The sequence below is a fragment of the Copidosoma floridanum genome, unplaced genomic scaffold, assembly GCF_036245765.1.
Source record: "Copidosoma floridanum isolate Cflo_tuat_1 unplaced genomic scaffold, Cflo_Japanese_pri ptg000007l, whole genome shotgun sequence".
Classification (NCBI taxonomy): Eukaryota; Metazoa; Arthropoda; class Insecta; order Hymenoptera; family Encyrtidae; genus Copidosoma; species Copidosoma floridanum.
This window is the reverse complement of record NW_028321884.1, coordinates 4720923-4737092: the sequence shown is the minus strand read 5'-3', so window position 1 is coordinate 4737092 and position 16170 is coordinate 4720923. Positions and strand designations below refer to the sequence as shown.

At 38.4% G+C, this 16170-nt stretch overlaps 3 protein-coding genes across 4 annotated transcripts; all 3 read left to right on the top strand.

The window, feature by feature from the left end:
* The first annotated feature begins 397 nt into the window (after positions 1 to 397).
* LOC106636638 (putative cytochrome P450 6a14) lies at positions 398 to 3213 on the top strand. Of its 2 annotated transcripts, none has more exons than XM_089589196.1 (6): positions 398 to 668; positions 794 to 1163; positions 1240 to 1589; positions 1908 to 2138; positions 2233 to 2484; positions 2562 to 3213. In XM_089589196.1, the coding sequence occupies exons 1-6, from the start codon at positions 482 to 484 to the stop codon at positions 2726 to 2728; spliced, it is 1557 nt and encodes a 518-aa protein (XP_089445322.1). In that variant the 5' UTR covers positions 398 to 481; the 3' UTR covers positions 2729 to 3213. The 2 variants fall into 2 exon arrangements, with proteins under 2 accessions (XP_089445322.1, XP_023246794.2); XM_023391026.2 differs by having other exon boundaries at positions 1240 to 1577; positions 1902 to 2138; positions 2562 to 3212.
* A 2459-nt stretch (positions 3214 to 5672) lies between these two features.
* On the top strand, positions 5673 to 13355 carry LOC106636631 (uncharacterized). The gene is made up of 13 exons (XM_089588864.1): positions 5673 to 5748; positions 6340 to 6409; positions 6476 to 6746; positions 9147 to 9280; positions 9414 to 9660; positions 10411 to 10700; positions 10778 to 11026; positions 11978 to 12312; positions 12428 to 12533; positions 12595 to 12699; positions 12782 to 12883; positions 12949 to 13207; positions 13284 to 13355. The coding sequence occupies exons 1-13, from the start codon at positions 5673 to 5675 to the stop codon at positions 13353 to 13355; spliced, it is 2316 nt and encodes a 771-aa protein (XP_089444990.1).
* Positions 13356 to 13488: 133 nt separating this feature from the next.
* On the top strand, positions 13489 to 14930 carry LOC106636621 (uncharacterized). The gene is made up of 5 exons (XM_014349043.2): positions 13489 to 13819; positions 13894 to 13968; positions 14035 to 14256; positions 14319 to 14598; positions 14689 to 14930. Exons 1-5 carry the CDS (start codon positions 13745 to 13747, stop codon positions 14928 to 14930), a joined length of 894 nt encoding a protein of 297 aa, XP_014204529.2. The 5' UTR covers positions 13489 to 13744.
* Positions 14931 to 16170: the final 1240 nt, after the last annotated feature.

The following is a 16170-nucleotide window of genomic DNA, read 5'->3' as shown; positions in this document are numbered from 1 at the left end:
ACCAATAAAACCTGATAATGAAAATTAAGTACAAGTATTCGTTTTATTACAATTAATTATTAAATTATTTTTGGATTAACGTAAAACATTGCACAGTTGTAAAACAATTGGTCATTATTTAACAATCATTTTTATAATTAAAAAAAAATGCAGTGTAAAAAGAAAAACTCGTTATATTTAAATATTGAAATTTTTATAAAGTAAGTGTGCAATTAAAAAAAAGTAAGTATTCAATAGTTAATCATTTCTTGTCCATAAAAACCAAAGCTCCTCACGTTTTCTTTTTTTGCAACGTTTGTGCAAATCACGTCACTTAATGTCGTACTCGGTGATATCATTAGCAGGCTAGAGACTCTGAGTGGGATAAGCCGATTCAAAGTCAAGGCTTTTCCGATTCCTCATTCTATAAAAGTCTCGCTCAGTTGAACGTTCTCGTCAAAGTTCAGTGTCTCAAATTTTCATTAACAGCAAGAGCACCAATATGCTGCAAGCAATGGAGCAAATGTTTCATACGAAGCTATTTTGGATTACCGTGATTATTCTAGGATTTTACGCATACTTAAAGTTCGTAGTTTATAATTATTGGAACAAAAAAGGAATACCTCACGATGCGCCATCAATACCCTTCGGTAATACTGTACCGGTGGTCACTGGGAAATTGTCTGTAGGTAAATAACCAATCGCTTCGTTTCTTCAATTTAATTAATTTTTTCCATAATTTTATTACAATACGATTAATATCATTCATAAATTCAACCAATATCTCCATTAATACAGTATGTGATATTTGTAGGTAATTTGTTAAAAGAAAGTTACGAAAAATTCAAAAAGCTTCCCTTTCACGGTGTATACATTTTTTACAAACCCATGCTGGTGATTAATGATCCTGAGTTGATTCGACAGATATTAATAAAGGACTTCAATAAATTTCGCGATCGCGGTTTATACTTTAATGAAAAAATCGATCCACTATCGGGTCACTTGTTTTTTTTGCCCGGCGAAAAATGGAGAAGACTGCGAGCCAAGTTATCGCCAATATTCACGTCAGGAAAATTGAAGCAAATGTTTCCATTGCTCAAAGAAATCGGCGACGATTTGGTAAAAGTCTGCGACAAAACAATTGATAAAGATGATGTGGTTGAATTGAAAAGTATGATTGGAAGGTAAATGGGTAAAGTCTTAGACTTTGAATTATTTTGTATAGGTACCAGTTATTCAATAAAATAATTTTTATTGCAGGTATACAGCCGATACCATTTCGTCCACTGCTTTTGGATTTAACTGCAAGAGCCTTGATAATCCAGAAAACGAGTTCAAACGTCATTTGCTCATGGTATTTGATCAATCGCCGTTGAAAAATGCCCTTGCTTTCGTTCCGATAGTATTAGATGTATTGCGAATACCGTTTACCCCGTACGAGGTTATAAGATTTTTTTCAAAATTATTTGAGGATATGGTTAATCAAAGACGACAAAGTAATGTCGTTAGAAAAGATTTTGTTAACTTATTGATGCAATTAATGGACAAAGGCATATTAGAGGAAGATGACAAATCAACACAAAATGGTTCCAGCAAAGGTAATATGTTTGTTTAAACAGATTTAATTGAAATCTAGTTAATTTGATTGAACATGACATTTCAGCAATAATGGTAAATTTTATGAACCAATCATGTCTTGCCAAAAAAAGGAATCATGAAATATATACAATAACAATAATATAATTTATATATCGCATACGTATATATTTATTGTTCTTTTGAATTTCAAAAAAATTTTTTCGACAATACTGCAAAGAATGGCATGGTTAAAAATTAAATTAAAAAATTTTTTTTAATTAAAATACCATTATTAATATTATACACAAGTGAAGAAATGTATGGATAACGGTAAATATTTATAGATTCCAACAATGAAAAGTTAAGTTTGGTGCAAGCTCAAGCTCAGGCGTTTGTATTTTTCGTCGCTGGGTACGAAACAACCTCAAGCACAATTACCTATTGCCTATACGAATTAGCCATGAATCCAGACATTCAAGAGAAGGTTCACGAGGAAATCGATGAAGTGTGCAGTAAACCAGGTGGCATAACGTATGAACGCGTGATGAACGAATTCGAGTACCTACACATGGTGTTTTGCGGTAATTAAAAAATTCCGTATCAATAAACAATATCTAAATAAAATTGATCAAAAATTTTCCACTTTTAATACTTACATTCTATTGTAAATTACAGAAACTTTGAGGAAACATCCATCACTTGCATTCTTAAATAGAGTGTGCATTGAAGATTACAATATTCCAAACAGTAATGTCACCTTGGAAAAAGGAACTGGAGTCATCGTTCCCGTGTCAGGACTCCAAAGAGATCCTAATTTTTTTCCAGATCCAGACAAATTCGATCCGATGCGTTTTTCGAAAGATAATATTGCAGCGAGGAATCCCTACGTATATTTACCCTTTGGGGATGGTCCACGGGTTTGCATTGGTAAATTTTCTACATGGATTCACTTGACGAAAAAATAAAACTTTTCGAAAATTTATTATTAATTACTCGAATTTCAGGTACTCGTTTCGGCCACTTGCAATCTAAAATAGCTCTGATATCCGTGTTACATAATTTCAAATTTTCAGCATGTCCTAAAACATCTGAAATCGTTTATTCGAAAAGAGCTCTTGTTCAAGCGCCAGAAGGTGGTGTATACGTAAGAATGGAAAGAAGAAAAAAATAATGTTGTAACGGAACTATTTGCGAATTTAATTTTATTTTTAAAATGGAAGCACAAATTTCACTCGGCAAATCCAAATATCTTAAAATAATGTGTTAATTATGTGTTAAAATTTTTATTTTTGTAAAAATTATATATTACGTAACAATAGTTATATATTCATACAACAAAAGTATTGATAAGCGTTTTCCATAAAAATCAAACAGTATTTTATCAATTAGTTGTGTAGATACATTAAACTGTACTATTTTTTGTACGACAATTAATACAAGAAGGCTGTAAAATGCAAAATATATCTTTCAAACTTATCTTCAAATATCTAAATATTTTAACTGTTTCAAATTATACCATTTGATAGAACTGGTATGATAGTCAACAATAAATTAATTTAATTATTTATGTAATAATTATTAAAATAATTTAGATGAAAAATGTACAGATAAAATAAAATATTAAAAACAAAGGTTTTGTACTTTTAATTTGCTTGTAAAACTTGAACTAATTTGAGTTTATGTAATACGTAAAATGCATGGAAGATATGAATGTTTGTATGATTTATGTTTTTTAAGGAATTCTCAATAGTTTTTTCAAGCAGTGGTGTAGGGTAGTGCAGCTCTGTGTTGAAGCAAGTTGTACTAACTACACCTAAAAATATCTACCAGCTCTATCCTTAAAAGTCTCATTGTGTTTAATTCGCTGGTACAACCCATCAAACAATGTGAGACTATTTTTTTCATAACAAGCACGTATAAAATAAAATGCTTTATCGTGAATTGTTTTCTCGAAAATTCACTAGAAATAAAATACTGAAAAAGATTTATGCGGAAGTCCCAAATCATGAATAATGTTATAAATTTTTTTTAGAGTATGAACACATCAGCTGTACCGAACCTCCTTAAATAAAAAGGTATACTTCGAGACGTAACATGAAAATTCCAGTATTGTAATTAAAAAATTAAAATATCAACTTTAAAAAAAAGTATCCGATGAATTTTCCTTGTCGTTCTTGGTCATCATCATTTATCAAATAGTTTTGAGCGCACTTTGTATTCAGTGTACAATTTTTTCGTAAAAGACTAGACAAAAACTAAATCATCTCTGACCAGCTTATTGACTACTAAAATTTACTTTTATCTCAAGTACCATTTTTAAACATAAAACATTATTTTACTTTTCCAATGATTACCAAAATTTTAAAACAAAATCTAATAAGTTAATGAGTTATTTTGCTGCAAGATGTAATAGTACTAGTGCTCTTCTCATTTAAATACAGATTACACTCCATTATTAAACACTAATACCTTGGTGGCAACTTAGCTCACAGCAAACACACATCCTCGCAATTAACTGACGAATTTTTGTACTTGCAAGTCAGCCTACGACATAATGTTTAAAAAAAACGAAACAAAAAAATCGTTACTAGTAAAAACGTGAGTGTAAAAAATAACTTTCATCATATTATCGAAACTCTCATCAATACAGTCATCAAGTTTGATATATTGTAGTAATATACTATGAAATATTGTAATGATATAATACATCCAATGGTATGTACTACTAACCCATGTACGTTTAATTTATAAGTTGCAGAAAAAACATTGCACTTTTACATGATAATTTGTTTTTGCGATTAAAAGTTTCCGAATGAAAGAACCGTAGAGCCGATCGTATGAAATAAAGAAATTAAAATTGCAAATCCGGAGCTAAACGTCCAACAGGTTTTCCTCACAAGAGCAATAATCGTGCGATCGTTTTTATCGTCATCACATCCAGTTTCTTCATATTTCATTAACTTTTTCCTAACGCTGTCCACCTCAACCATTGAACTTGATTCATGCGAATCCCGAGGTATGAAAAAAAAAAAAAAAAAAAAAAAAATCGAAGTCAAGTACAAAGCACCCGTCTAATCGAACGTGCCATCGGCACGCACGGGAGCGCATCGCGAGGCACGCGGTAATGACGGCGCGGCCGATGAACACCAACAAAAACATCCCAGGCTGACCGTCAAAGTCCTCGCACATCCGCCCACCCCCTCCCGTCGAGGTCATTATCCCTCATCCCAATCGATAGGTCGTCGTTCCTTTCGCGCTCGTTCCTGCTTCTCCATCAGCTTGCTGGCATTACCTTAAACGCGGACTGTTCGGTTGATGGCGCGATTGTAGCCATGGCTACGCCAACACGCGGGTTATACTGTATAATATGAGTATACGTCCCGAGCACGCGCCTTAGGCCCTATACAAGCGTCGTATACGGCCCTGCGGACTCGTATAGACCGGATCGCGTGCTTATGGTCTCGGCAGTCGACCGGTCGCCGTAAATATTGACGCGTCGGGTTGAAACCCTCGCCGCTATCGCACCACTGCAACCATACCACCATTGCTACAGTATTTGCCTCGGTAGCGCAAGCTCGTCCGGCCGCAGCCCCGACCTTCGCTCGAGCGAGGGATCTCCTCGTCTCGTCTCCCATACATATACATACAGATTCAGGTAGTAAAAGTGACCATCTCACGCCACCCTTCCGCTGCACCACCACCCCTTGGGCTTTTCAATAGCAACTTTTGCTTTCGATCTTTGACGATGCCACGTGTTTTTTAGAAAGCGAAGCTTTTTTTTCTTTTTTTTTTCTTCTCGATATATATTTCTAATAGTAACAAGACGATGCGGTTAAACAGACGGTTTGTTTGACGCGTTGCATCCCTATACGCTGTTCTGCGCGTCTTAACGGGTACGTCGAGTCGTTATAGCCCCCGTGTAGTTATGAGTAATAGATGAGGGATACCCGAGGGGGAATATATATGTATATCTGTAATGATCGGTAAGAGTATAGGGGCGTTGAAAAGCCGAAAGTGGCGCGGTAAAAAAGTTAGATGGCCGGCTCGTGTGGCTCGTTGCCCGTTAAATTAGGCCATTGTGGGGCTCCTTCGAGGCGGCAACAGACCATACAGCCATGCAGGCGACCGCAACAGCTGCCATCAGGACTTCGCTCGTCGAGCAGAAGCGCATTCAGTGGGCCAGGGAGAGAGGTAGGACCAACATCATTGCTCTACTCTTTACGGATATCGTTGATTTTTCCCCTGTGCTGTTTTTTTTTTTAGATTTCAATGCACGAGTGTATATGTGTAAGTGCACGCACGGGGGGGGGGGTTTTGTTTGTAAGTTTTAAATATTTTAGCGGGCAAGGTGTATGTCGTAGAGCACGTGGTCGATCTTTTAAATTTTTGAGTGGCATCGATTCGCGCAATTAAGCGCTTACGACGCTTATGATCATTGATAAGTATGTTGGTTGTTTTATTTTTATTTCAAATCAGTTTTAAGTATACATCGGGATGTTAATTTTCTTTGTTTAAATTGGTAAAGTCTTGGCATGACTTTTCAATTTTCATTTCATTTTTCAAATGGTTTTTCGTGGCGCTAGAATTTGCAGATCATGTGCCGAGACTTTGGAATACCATCACACAAGGTACCTACACGTTTTTATATACAAATCGCATATCCGTATGCATACGTTCACTGTGTAGACGTATCAAGGGGCACTCGTTGCCCGTAGAATCATATTTTCCATTGTATGAAAAAACATAGCTGTGGGTGATTAAGTAATAATTTTTTTCGAGCAGAAGAAATGTCGAGACTCACGGGAAACTGCAACCCGAGTAGGAACAAAGATGCGGTCCGCAGTACGATTCGGTAAATAGTGTTCGACCTCCAACGGCTGTATTTGTGAGTGCCAAATTAAAACCCCATGAATCTTAGTACTTACCCGAATGGCCATAGAACCTCGCTGTCGGAGATGAATGGCAAGCGCCACCATCAGCAACATCCCAAATATGCGAGCACGATAAGCTTGCGTAGTTTGGGATCCGACGCCGGCAACTCCTGCCTCGGCTACAACAATGGCCACGATCTCACCACCAGCGCGAGCCTCATTAATCTTCAGGATTATCAAGAACTCGAACGCGTCTCGCGTCAAAGGAGCCCCAGTTTGCCGCCTATTGTTCACGCCAGGGATGAGTATCGCTATCAGGTGAGAACTTATTACCAGCAGATACCGATCTATTCGTCCTTTTTTTTTCTTCGAGATTTTTATAGCGTATTCCCGTTATTATAGTGCCTATAAGAATTAGTTTTGGAATAAATGTCGCGCATACTTTTCCAATTTTAATTGGATTTATAATTATTGCCGATTTCTTGACATGGAATGGTTTCACTGCTATGTAAACTGCACTCTCTTGAGCAAATATACTTTTTGCACTTGTGAATACACGTTAGCCCTCGACACATCATATCCGATCAAAGACGTAGTTTCATGAACAATTACTAAAAATAAATTGTATGTGTAGGTGAATGCAATTACCATTTAATTGTATGCTGTGGTTGAGTTATTAACAATTAACATTTAAATCAGTTAACGCGTATGATAGTTTGATAAATGTTTATATTTTAATAAACAATAAAAATCTTAATTATTTTTTATCATATTGTAATGAGTTTATTTTAATTTATACAAGTTGGTACACTTGCATAAAAGTTCTTGATCGAAAAAGATGATAGATTATCTACTCAGATAAAAAAGTCAATGTGTATAATTCAGAAACAAACAAAAATATTCCCTAAAAGTTCTTAAGAAAATGTTTTAAAGATATAAAGAAAAATTTTACAGAGTAGTTATTTTTGAGGAAAAAATACATACGTACTACAATGTTAATCAAGACACTGGAAACCGCATGAAAAACACCCCATTCCCTCCCGCTAACAAGAAAACTAGGTTTCCTCATCAATATAATCCCAACTTTCTTCCTCAACCCAGTAGTTGGTTAAAACAAAAGAAGTACGTTAAAGAGAAAAAAAAAAAAGAAATCAAGCGAAAAAAAATATGGGAGTAATTGCCCCCGATCACGCTCACGCTGTCACTCAGCGGTATAAGTTAGCGAAACATTCCCTTCGGGGGAAAACTGTTGCCAAGGAAGTTTAAATTGTTGCACATCAAAAGCTGCGCATAGCGTGAGGCGCTTCAAACGTCTGCATGGCTTTTATCGTTATCCTAGCTATGGGCTCCGAGAAAAGGCACCTTAGTTGCCCGAACGCGGACGCGCATCGATCCTTGGAAGGGTGCGTTGACCCTTTGAAGAGCTGGCCCTGTAAACTCGGAGCTTTTGGAATTTGTTTGGCTGCTCTAAGCCAAATCCTGTGCTAAAATGTTGCTCTCGTCAAAAACTTCACTTTTATTTGGGGATGCATGAAGCCAGCTTTTTTTGTAACAAATGTCATCTAGTAACATTAAAAACCATGTTTTCTGTTTGCTACTTGGTATCTAGGTGCGTGTGTTACTTTGGAACTTGTTGACCCCCTCTTATGCCACTGCGTAAACTGGAACGACATCGATCGCTGATAATATACCCTTTATTCAACTACCCTTATTCTTTCGTGCGACTACAATTTTTTTTTTTTTTTATCTTCGTTGCCTTAAGTGTAAAGTAGCAGCACAAGTGACCCGAATTCTTGCTAAAAAAGATAAGGGAAAAAGTGTTCTTAATTATAAATTGTTTGTAAAACGGATAAGTTGAAAAAAAAAATTTTTTCGTGGTTATATCGATTTTATTCCAAATGTGTAGCTCCCACAAGTGAGTCATTGGTTCTAGAAGTCCTTAGCATCGCACCACGTCACGACATATTCTGACTTCACCCAACGTTATCTTACACGATAGAAACATCAATTAAGTCAAAATCTGTCACTTTTCTCGAATGGTAATCCAAAGGAATTTCGAAATGAAAAATACATATACCAAACAATGAAAACGAGATATCGAGGTATCAGAATATTTATGTAATAAAATTGAGATGGACTATAGGGCCAACATCGGGTCCGATGCAGAAAATCAATTCCAAGGAGCGAAATCGACGTTGCGTGCTGTGAAATAGTTAAATTGTCATGTATCCGATTTCTCAGACTCTATACACCGCGGCGAGAAACCAGGTTAAATATTCCGCATTATATGTACATGTACGTACACGTAAGAAGATTTGAATAATCGATAAAGTTTTTGCACGGAGCAATAAACGCCAAGTTTTTATTGCCTCGGCGAAATGTAAACTCTTACGCTCAAATATTGCTTAGGGACAACTATTGTTCATTAAATAATCTGAAGACAAAACGAAGCAAAAAAACAACTTATTTTCACCTCAAAACGCTAAAAAAAAAAAAAACTTGGAATCACGTGACCGCACGCGTGTACCTGCCCCTATCCTTCAATGAATGATTAGCCGGCCACCGACCGAAAGGCCGAGATACGTATCTTTCGCTTCGCACTTGCACAACCCCCTCGGCATAAATCCGCGCGGGTCACGCGACTACCTACCCCCCCCCCTTATCACGGGGAGCCTTTGTCAGCAGACCCAAGAGGCTAACGCGCCACACGGCCGGCAGTCGAGGCACAGGTGTACGACCCGTAACTCCAGGTCACGGCGCAAGAGCGACAACGCCACCGACTTGGACCTGCCCGAGGGCGAGACCAGCGGCTACGCGAGCGACAACCTCGACGCGAACGCGATACAACGGCACCACCAGCAGCACAAACAACAGGCTGTTACTTTGCTGCCTTGTCATGGTAAGAGCTTTTCCACCCCAAACGTACTATCTCGTGACTTTTTTTTTTTTTTTTTTTTTTTTTGGAGATGGGCAATAAAAACATTTGCACCCTATTCCTGACGCAGTAAACTGCAGAAACCCGGACTCGGTGATGGGAGAGAGGACGTGGCAGAATCCGTATTGTTACGAGGACGAGAACTCGCTGCCGTCGACGCGGAAGTTGGCGAGCCTGAAAGCTGGGGAGTTCAACAGGCAGCGGTGGGGTAGCGTTTGGGGCCAGGAAACGTCAAAAGACCCACCGCCGCCTTCTTGGTTGGAGCGAGGGTTATCGCGGCTAGATCACAGCTCGCAAGTAAGACGCCCGATTTTATCTCTCGCCTTTGTCGGCTCGTCTAGTTATACAAGTGTACTTCCACTGACTCACTCTTTGATACTCTGTAAATACATTCCTTTATTTAGCGGCGCAAGTTAAGTCACTGTTGAAACAGAGCTTTTTTACATTGCTGCTCAATTTTGTCATAATTCTTTTATCTTTATTTCTTATATTTCTTATGGTTTTAATAATTACGCGATATACCAGGGCAGAGGTAGTGAAAATCTTGCTCAACTACTCTTAATCATCATATAGTAACTTTGAACCTCCAAACTAGAATTACTGGTTGAAAAATTGCGAGTCACGTGCAAGCGTTTCTAATTTACATATATGTAGTATGTTGATATACCTATATGTGTAGGCGATCGCGGTTAAGTATAGTGTCGGAGTCACAGCTTTAACACAATCAGCTCGTGCCTTTAAGGTATTAATTATTATATCTTACGTAATCGTATTCCTATGCAGTGTCACGATGGTTCGGAAGCTGTGTTATTACGATGCTTCCCCCGTTACTATGCGTAAGTGGTTGATCAACAAATAAATCGTTGACTGTTTTTCATAACGGCAACAGCAAAAATGGGAGTTGTTGTCAAAAAAGGTGTACATATCGTTGTCCTCTGAACAATCGTTTGCACTTTACCCGTTATAGGTTTAGAAAATGATATTTTAAACTATACTATGAGGCACATTTTCCATTCGTTTGCTCGAAAAGTTCATGTTCACTCGTAGGTTTTAGTGATAAATCACGACAGCGCCAGCAGCCCGGAAAGCTCGACCACCGGATCCCTCAGCTCGGACACTAACAAGCGGTACTTGCGAGGCCAGAATGTGCCGATCGACGCCGACATCCTGCAAGAGCGCGAGCTCAGGCGGCAGAAGGCTCTGGAGCTTCAAAGCGCGATAAAGCAGCAACTCGCGGAACGAGAGGAAAAGAGGATCGAGGAGAGGGAGAGGAAAGCTAGGGAAGAACGAGCCGAGGAGGAGAGGATCAAAAGGGAGATGGACATCGAGAAGCAAAGGTTCGATCTCTTTTTGTTTGTCTATTGTAAGTAAACCAGGAAGTGGTCTGATAGTTTCAAGGTGAGTGCTTTTATAGGCTTGAGGAGGAACAGCGACGGCAGCGCGAGAGGGAAGCAGCCAAGCAAAAGAAGAACAAAGCGATGCAGGATATGTTGGAGGCAGCCGAGCGCCAGTCGAAGGAAGACCGGCAGCAGCGCCGGCATCGCACGTCTGACGAGCAGCAACACGCTTCCGAGATCGTCAAGTCGGATGACAATAGAAACGCCGTTGCTGTCGATAAGGAGACCAAACAGGCGTCCAACCGACATGAATCCATGGACACTCGGTAATAAATGACTACTTTTTTTTTCTACTTAATAGATTTTACGGGTTTTGCATGGCAGAGATGCAAGCGCATGACAAATATTAAGTAGACATTGTGTGCTCTTCTACAATAAGTAAAAAAAATTATTTATTGATTGCGACTATATTTTAATAATACAGTGGATAATGTATCTACCGTAATTAACTAATACAAAGGTACAAATATTAAAGTTCAATCTATATTCTGCGAAAATTGTATTTAAAAAATAATAGTGAGTCGTGATTTTAATGTACAGAAAATAAATTTTTTAGCTTAATGGAACTATTTGCGAAAAATTGGAGAGGAAGGCACATTAAATTTTATCCAGTGCTCTTTTATATGTGTTTTGAAAATTCACTCACATAAACATGGTACGAATAAAAAAAGGATACTTTATACGAGGTGTATTCCAGTTTTACAAATAAAGTATTACATACTATAAAAATAACATCGTAATAGTACAAGATAATTTTAGACAATTCACTTTGATTAATTTTAAACAATCTCATCACTACTATGTCTTGCGATTTGTGTCAGGAAGTTAATGAGCTTTTGTGACTGTTCCTAAAAACTAATCATAGGTCAAAAGAACTTTCATCCACATAGTACATTTATTTGCATGTCAACCGACTGTTCTCCTATGTAATTAAAGTTTGTGACTACACACCTAATCCAACACGCGATAGAAGAAAATTTCATGCCACCATTAAAGTTTTTTAAATTTTAATTTAAAAAAAAGGGACCATTAAATCCTGCAAATATTCTGTACTAGAAACCCAGTTTTTTTTTAAAATTCATATAGAACAAGAAATCAATGTCTCATTTGCTAAACTCGTTCGTCTTAAACTATGTCATTAGAATTAACGTTTTAAAGCTCCTTTTGTAGAGTTTCGAATTAAACTTTTACTTTTTTCTTTCTCACCAAAAATCCAGCGAAAACAAATCAGATCCAGCAGAGGTCGTGCGACTTCCAGTCAGCCAGGAGGTAGCGATAGTCCTGAGTGCCAGGATCGAAGATACGGGATTGCTGTCCAAGTCGCCGCTAAAACTAGTGAATCTCGTCGTAAGTCCGACGTCACCGCGTGCCAGTAGCAACGGCCAAAGGAGCGACTTGGCGTCTAGTCTGAACGCACTTTTAGCCGGTGGTTTCGGCAGTCCAATCGTGTTGAGGACGGCATCGCCCAAGATGAATGCAAACCGACTGCTCACCCCAAGCAAGTATCGACTGCCCGCAGGAGTAGACTGCGGTACTCAGACTGACTGCGAGGGTGAACTTACGGTACAGCTACGTTTTAATGACTTTCTCGTATATATTTATCTTGGCGTCTTTGCTTCTGTTTCGAGCGAGGATTCGTCAGATAAACTACGATTTGTAAAATGTAGATGACTTTTTGAAGGATTCCGCGGAAAAGTTGCACGAGTCGACCAAAACGAAGGAGACCAAGGAGCGCAAGGAGGCCATCAACCAAAGCCACCAGGATGTCGAAAAGTAAAGAAAGTGGGTGAATGACTTGCCGATTTCTCGATTTCACGATTATATTTGTATTTAGATCAACAAACACGGACATGGAGCAAACGTCGAAGCCACTGGGACGCGGGAAGCAGCAACAGACCCGACAGAGCTTGGAATCGCGGCCTCGCTGGAACGCAAATCGGTATAGTATCGGCTCGTTGACGAAACTCGCGTCGCGTGAACCGTGCCGAATCAAGGATATACGTGATGAGAAAACTGTTTAGTCCAGGTACTCGCTATCGGACTCAGAGCGAGAAGGACCCGCATTATCAGAGACGCATGAGGCTCAGGAGAAGACAACTGGATACCAGCGATGAGGGATCGAGGTGGGGTACAACGCGACGAACAGTTTGAAAAAAATGTTTGAAAAATTTTCTTTTTTTTATTTCAGCGACTTTCGCAGATCGCCTTCACCGGGTCGGCGCAAATACGGGATTACAAAGGCAAAGTCTCGGAACTCGATCAGGCGCGTATCGAAACCCGACAACTACGACGCAGACGCATCAATGGACAGTTTGAATTCACTTGTTCCACTGCACACGGATAAAAATGGTCGCATCAGCATCGAAAGGCCCGACGAGCTTTTACGCAGGAACAACAATGTTTGGCACGGGGAGAACATTTTGACTCATTTGAACTCCCTCAGAAACGTAGGTTTACGACCCTTCACGAAATACCACATGGCAAAAAGTATCCTCCACTCATATCCTTTTATTTTTACTGCAGAGTCTCATCATGAAAAAGAAAGAGTGGGATCTTCAGGAGTGTCCAATCACGCCGTTAAACGATTTATACTAAAATTACGGAAATAAGTAATGACAACGCGTTCGGTCGTAACCATAGTTTAATATTACAATTTCTTTCTTTTTTTTTTTTTTTTTTTTTTTTTTTTTTTTTTTTTTTTTTTTTTTTTTTTTTTTTTTTTTTTTTTTTTTAAATCAAAATTAATCGACGCGCCCACGCGAATACTTCACTGCTAAAGCCCACAACATGTACATAAAAAGATACACCCGTAATAATAGTGATAATACTGTTATGAGCAGCGTAAAAAACTTGTGACCCCATTTTGTAACGAAAGACGAGACGTCAGAGATCGGCCGCAAAATCGAAAAAATGATGTAGCTCATTGTCCGCGATTTTGTTGTTGTTTTATTCATTGCAGAGAGATCGGTATATAAACGGGAACGATGGCCAATTTCCAGCTTGAGGATTTACTAAAGGATGATAAAAAGGACGCAAACCTCATTCCCGATCTGAGCAAGGTGCATATATGTCTGCATGTACAAGCACAATTTTTTTTTTCAATGTTTCATTGAGAAATTTTTTTCAAAACAAGGCCACGTGCAACTCGGAAGAGGAGTTTCGTCGCCTCATGGAGTGCGTTCCAGACTTCAAAATCAGGCCAGACAAGGTATTTATTTTACATTTGCAAATACCAATGAACCTCCGTTTGATATTTCTCGTATTGCCTTTAAAGCCAAGACGGGACGAGGTAAAGGTCCATGACAAGAGCTTTTCCTTCAAAACTACGAAAAAGGAGATAAAAGCCTTGTCGAAAAAATGGAGCTACGGCAACCCCATACCTCCCGAAATGAGGGAACTGAACCTCCAAGAGCTGCAGCAGGTTCCGATCGACTGGAGAATGCTCACTCCCATCCGGCCGAAACTTCGCCAGGACGAGGAAATGTTTTCGCGATTGGTAAGACACGAGATTATTCAAAAATATACAGTGCCACTCTCTGATGGTCCATGTATTCTTAGGTTGAATTGGGAAAACTTCAGTTGAAAACACGAGCTGAGGAGCGTCGTAGCGGCTCTCCCGATTTTATCAAGCGCGTAAAGAATCGAGCGGGTATCATCGAGACCAGCGTGAAAATCTGCGGCGATTGCGGCGAGGAATATTGCGATGGCGAGTACTGCGGAGATATTCTTTACGATTGCTACACACGTGTCAATGTGGCAGCCTCATCGTCAAGTGACAAGCCTAAGCAGTCCACGTCCAATGCTGCGGCGGTAATCGTTGGCCTGGATTCCGGGGCTCGTGGTGAGTAGGAGATCAATCGGTAAAAAAAAAAATAAAAATAAAAAATTGGTAAAATAGCCAACCGAAGGGTAATTTATTGTTTTTCAGGCAAATTTGGTAAGAAAAAGAAGAAGTGCGGAGCTCCCAAGGTGGCTCGTAAAAAGAAAAGCGAGAATCCTAAGACCGCACGGTTGTTGGTGCGCAAAAATAAGACCAGCATTCACGGCAGTAGGGGATCTCTTAGACGCGAAAGCGATCAAGCTAAAGGTCCTGGCACGGAGACCAAATTTCGCAGACAGTGCGCCAAATGCACGAAAAAGAAGAAAAAGAAGGCTGTATCGAAGAAGTAATACTCTATTTATAGTTGTATAAATCTTAAATCTGGAACTGTTGTAGTAAAAGTGATATTTCTAGTCTGGCATTTGTTTTATTTTTTTCATTTTATTCAAGCAGTGACTTCAATAAGTAGATGTGCTTCCAGATTTACAAAACTCGAATTTAGTGATAAAAAAGACGTTCCATGTGAAACATTTGCTTGTTATACACAATGTTGTTGATATTATGTATGAAATATGAAAGAAAACACGTAGGATTTGTTTGGTAGATTGTGTAATGAAAATAAAGGCATGTGCCGAGTAAAAAGGGCTTTTTTTAGACATTCATTTATTTATTTGGTGGTTTAAAAATCCCTCGAAAATACAATAAAAAAATGCATAATGTTGTAGATAATCAGAACTAAAGACATCTACTTTATCGAATGAGCGTTACTCTTAACATATCAACTCGTGCTACCTGCAGAGAAGTATTGCCAGATTACGTTAGATGACTCTTCGTGTAGTCCTGATAGACTTAAATTTGTCAGTAGTCTTTATGATAGTCTCTTAATAACATACCGTTGATTATAACTGATCCACTTTCACACTGATAAGACTAATAAAATAAAAAAATTATTGTACAAAAGGACCATGTTTGTTGACCATTTCGATGCAGGGAATAAATAGTGTTAATTAGTAAATTATCATTGCTCAATTCATTGAAATTGTCAATTAAAATTATTAGACTCATCAATTATATGCACTGAATTTTCTGAATTACATTCTGACATCATTTGACGTTTCAAAGTCTGAGCCGTTGGAGCTGGTGGTGTAGTTATGATGTTGGGCTTGACTAGTGCCAATTCTGGCTTTTCTCAAGAAAGCAACTTTAGCAGATGGTAGTTTCTTCTATGTTATCAAATATTTGGGAATTTATTGCTTTCTCTTTCAAATCTTTAAATGTCCTGGCTTTAAGCTATCCCAAGGAACCTACGCTTAAGTCACTATTGATTGTAGCATCGAAAACATAAAATTTCGTTTCAATGGATGGCACACATAATTATACAATAAAACCGTTGTTAAAAAATTAAAAAATTCCCTTACCTCTCAAAGTGTCATAAACTCTAGTCAAAGTTGGAGCTGAGCAAGTTAATATTTTTTTACTTAATAATAAAATGTTGTCTTTCCATAACAGATTATCATACTTCAATCGTCTTCGAAATAGCTGAGCACATGGAGCACAAAATTTTTGCTGTCAAAAAATATTGCATGGGAA

Excerpts from the sequence above, each read along its gene's own strand:
- LOC106636631 (XM_089588864.1), top strand. The coding sequence starts at position 5,673 with ATGCAGGCGACCGCAACAGCTGCCATCAGGACTTCGCTCGTCGAGCAG. Across the intron at positions 6,410-6,475 it reads GCGGTCCGCAGTACGATTCG|TACTTACCCGAATGGCCATA; the intron begins GTAAATAGTGTT and ends CATGAATCTTAG. Across the intron at positions 11,027-11,977 it reads CATGAATCCATGGACACTCG|CGAAAACAAATCAGATCCAG; the intron begins GTAATAAATGAC and ends CCAAAAATCCAG.
- LOC106636638 (XM_089589196.1), top strand. The coding sequence starts at position 482 with ATGCTGCAAGCAATGGAGCAAATGTTTCATACGAAGCTATTTTGGATT. Across the intron at positions 1,590-1,907 it reads CAGCAAAGGTAATATGTTTG|ACAATGAAAAGTTAAGTTTG; the intron begins TTTAAACAGATT and ends TTATAGATTCCA. Across the intron at positions 2,139-2,232 it reads CCTACACATGGTGTTTTGCG|AAACTTTGAGGAAACATCCA; the intron begins GTAATTAAAAAA and ends TGTAAATTACAG.
- LOC106636621 (XM_014349043.2), top strand. The coding sequence starts at position 13,745 with ATGGCCAATTTCCAGCTTGAGGATTTACTAAAGGATGATAAAAAGGAC. Across the intron at positions 13,820-13,893 it reads TCATTCCCGATCTGAGCAAG|GCCACGTGCAACTCGGAAGA; the intron begins GTGCATATATGT and ends TTTCAAAACAAG. Across the intron at positions 14,599-14,688 it reads TGGCCTGGATTCCGGGGCTC|GCAAATTTGGTAAGAAAAAG; the intron begins GTGGTGAGTAGG and ends ATTGTTTTTCAG.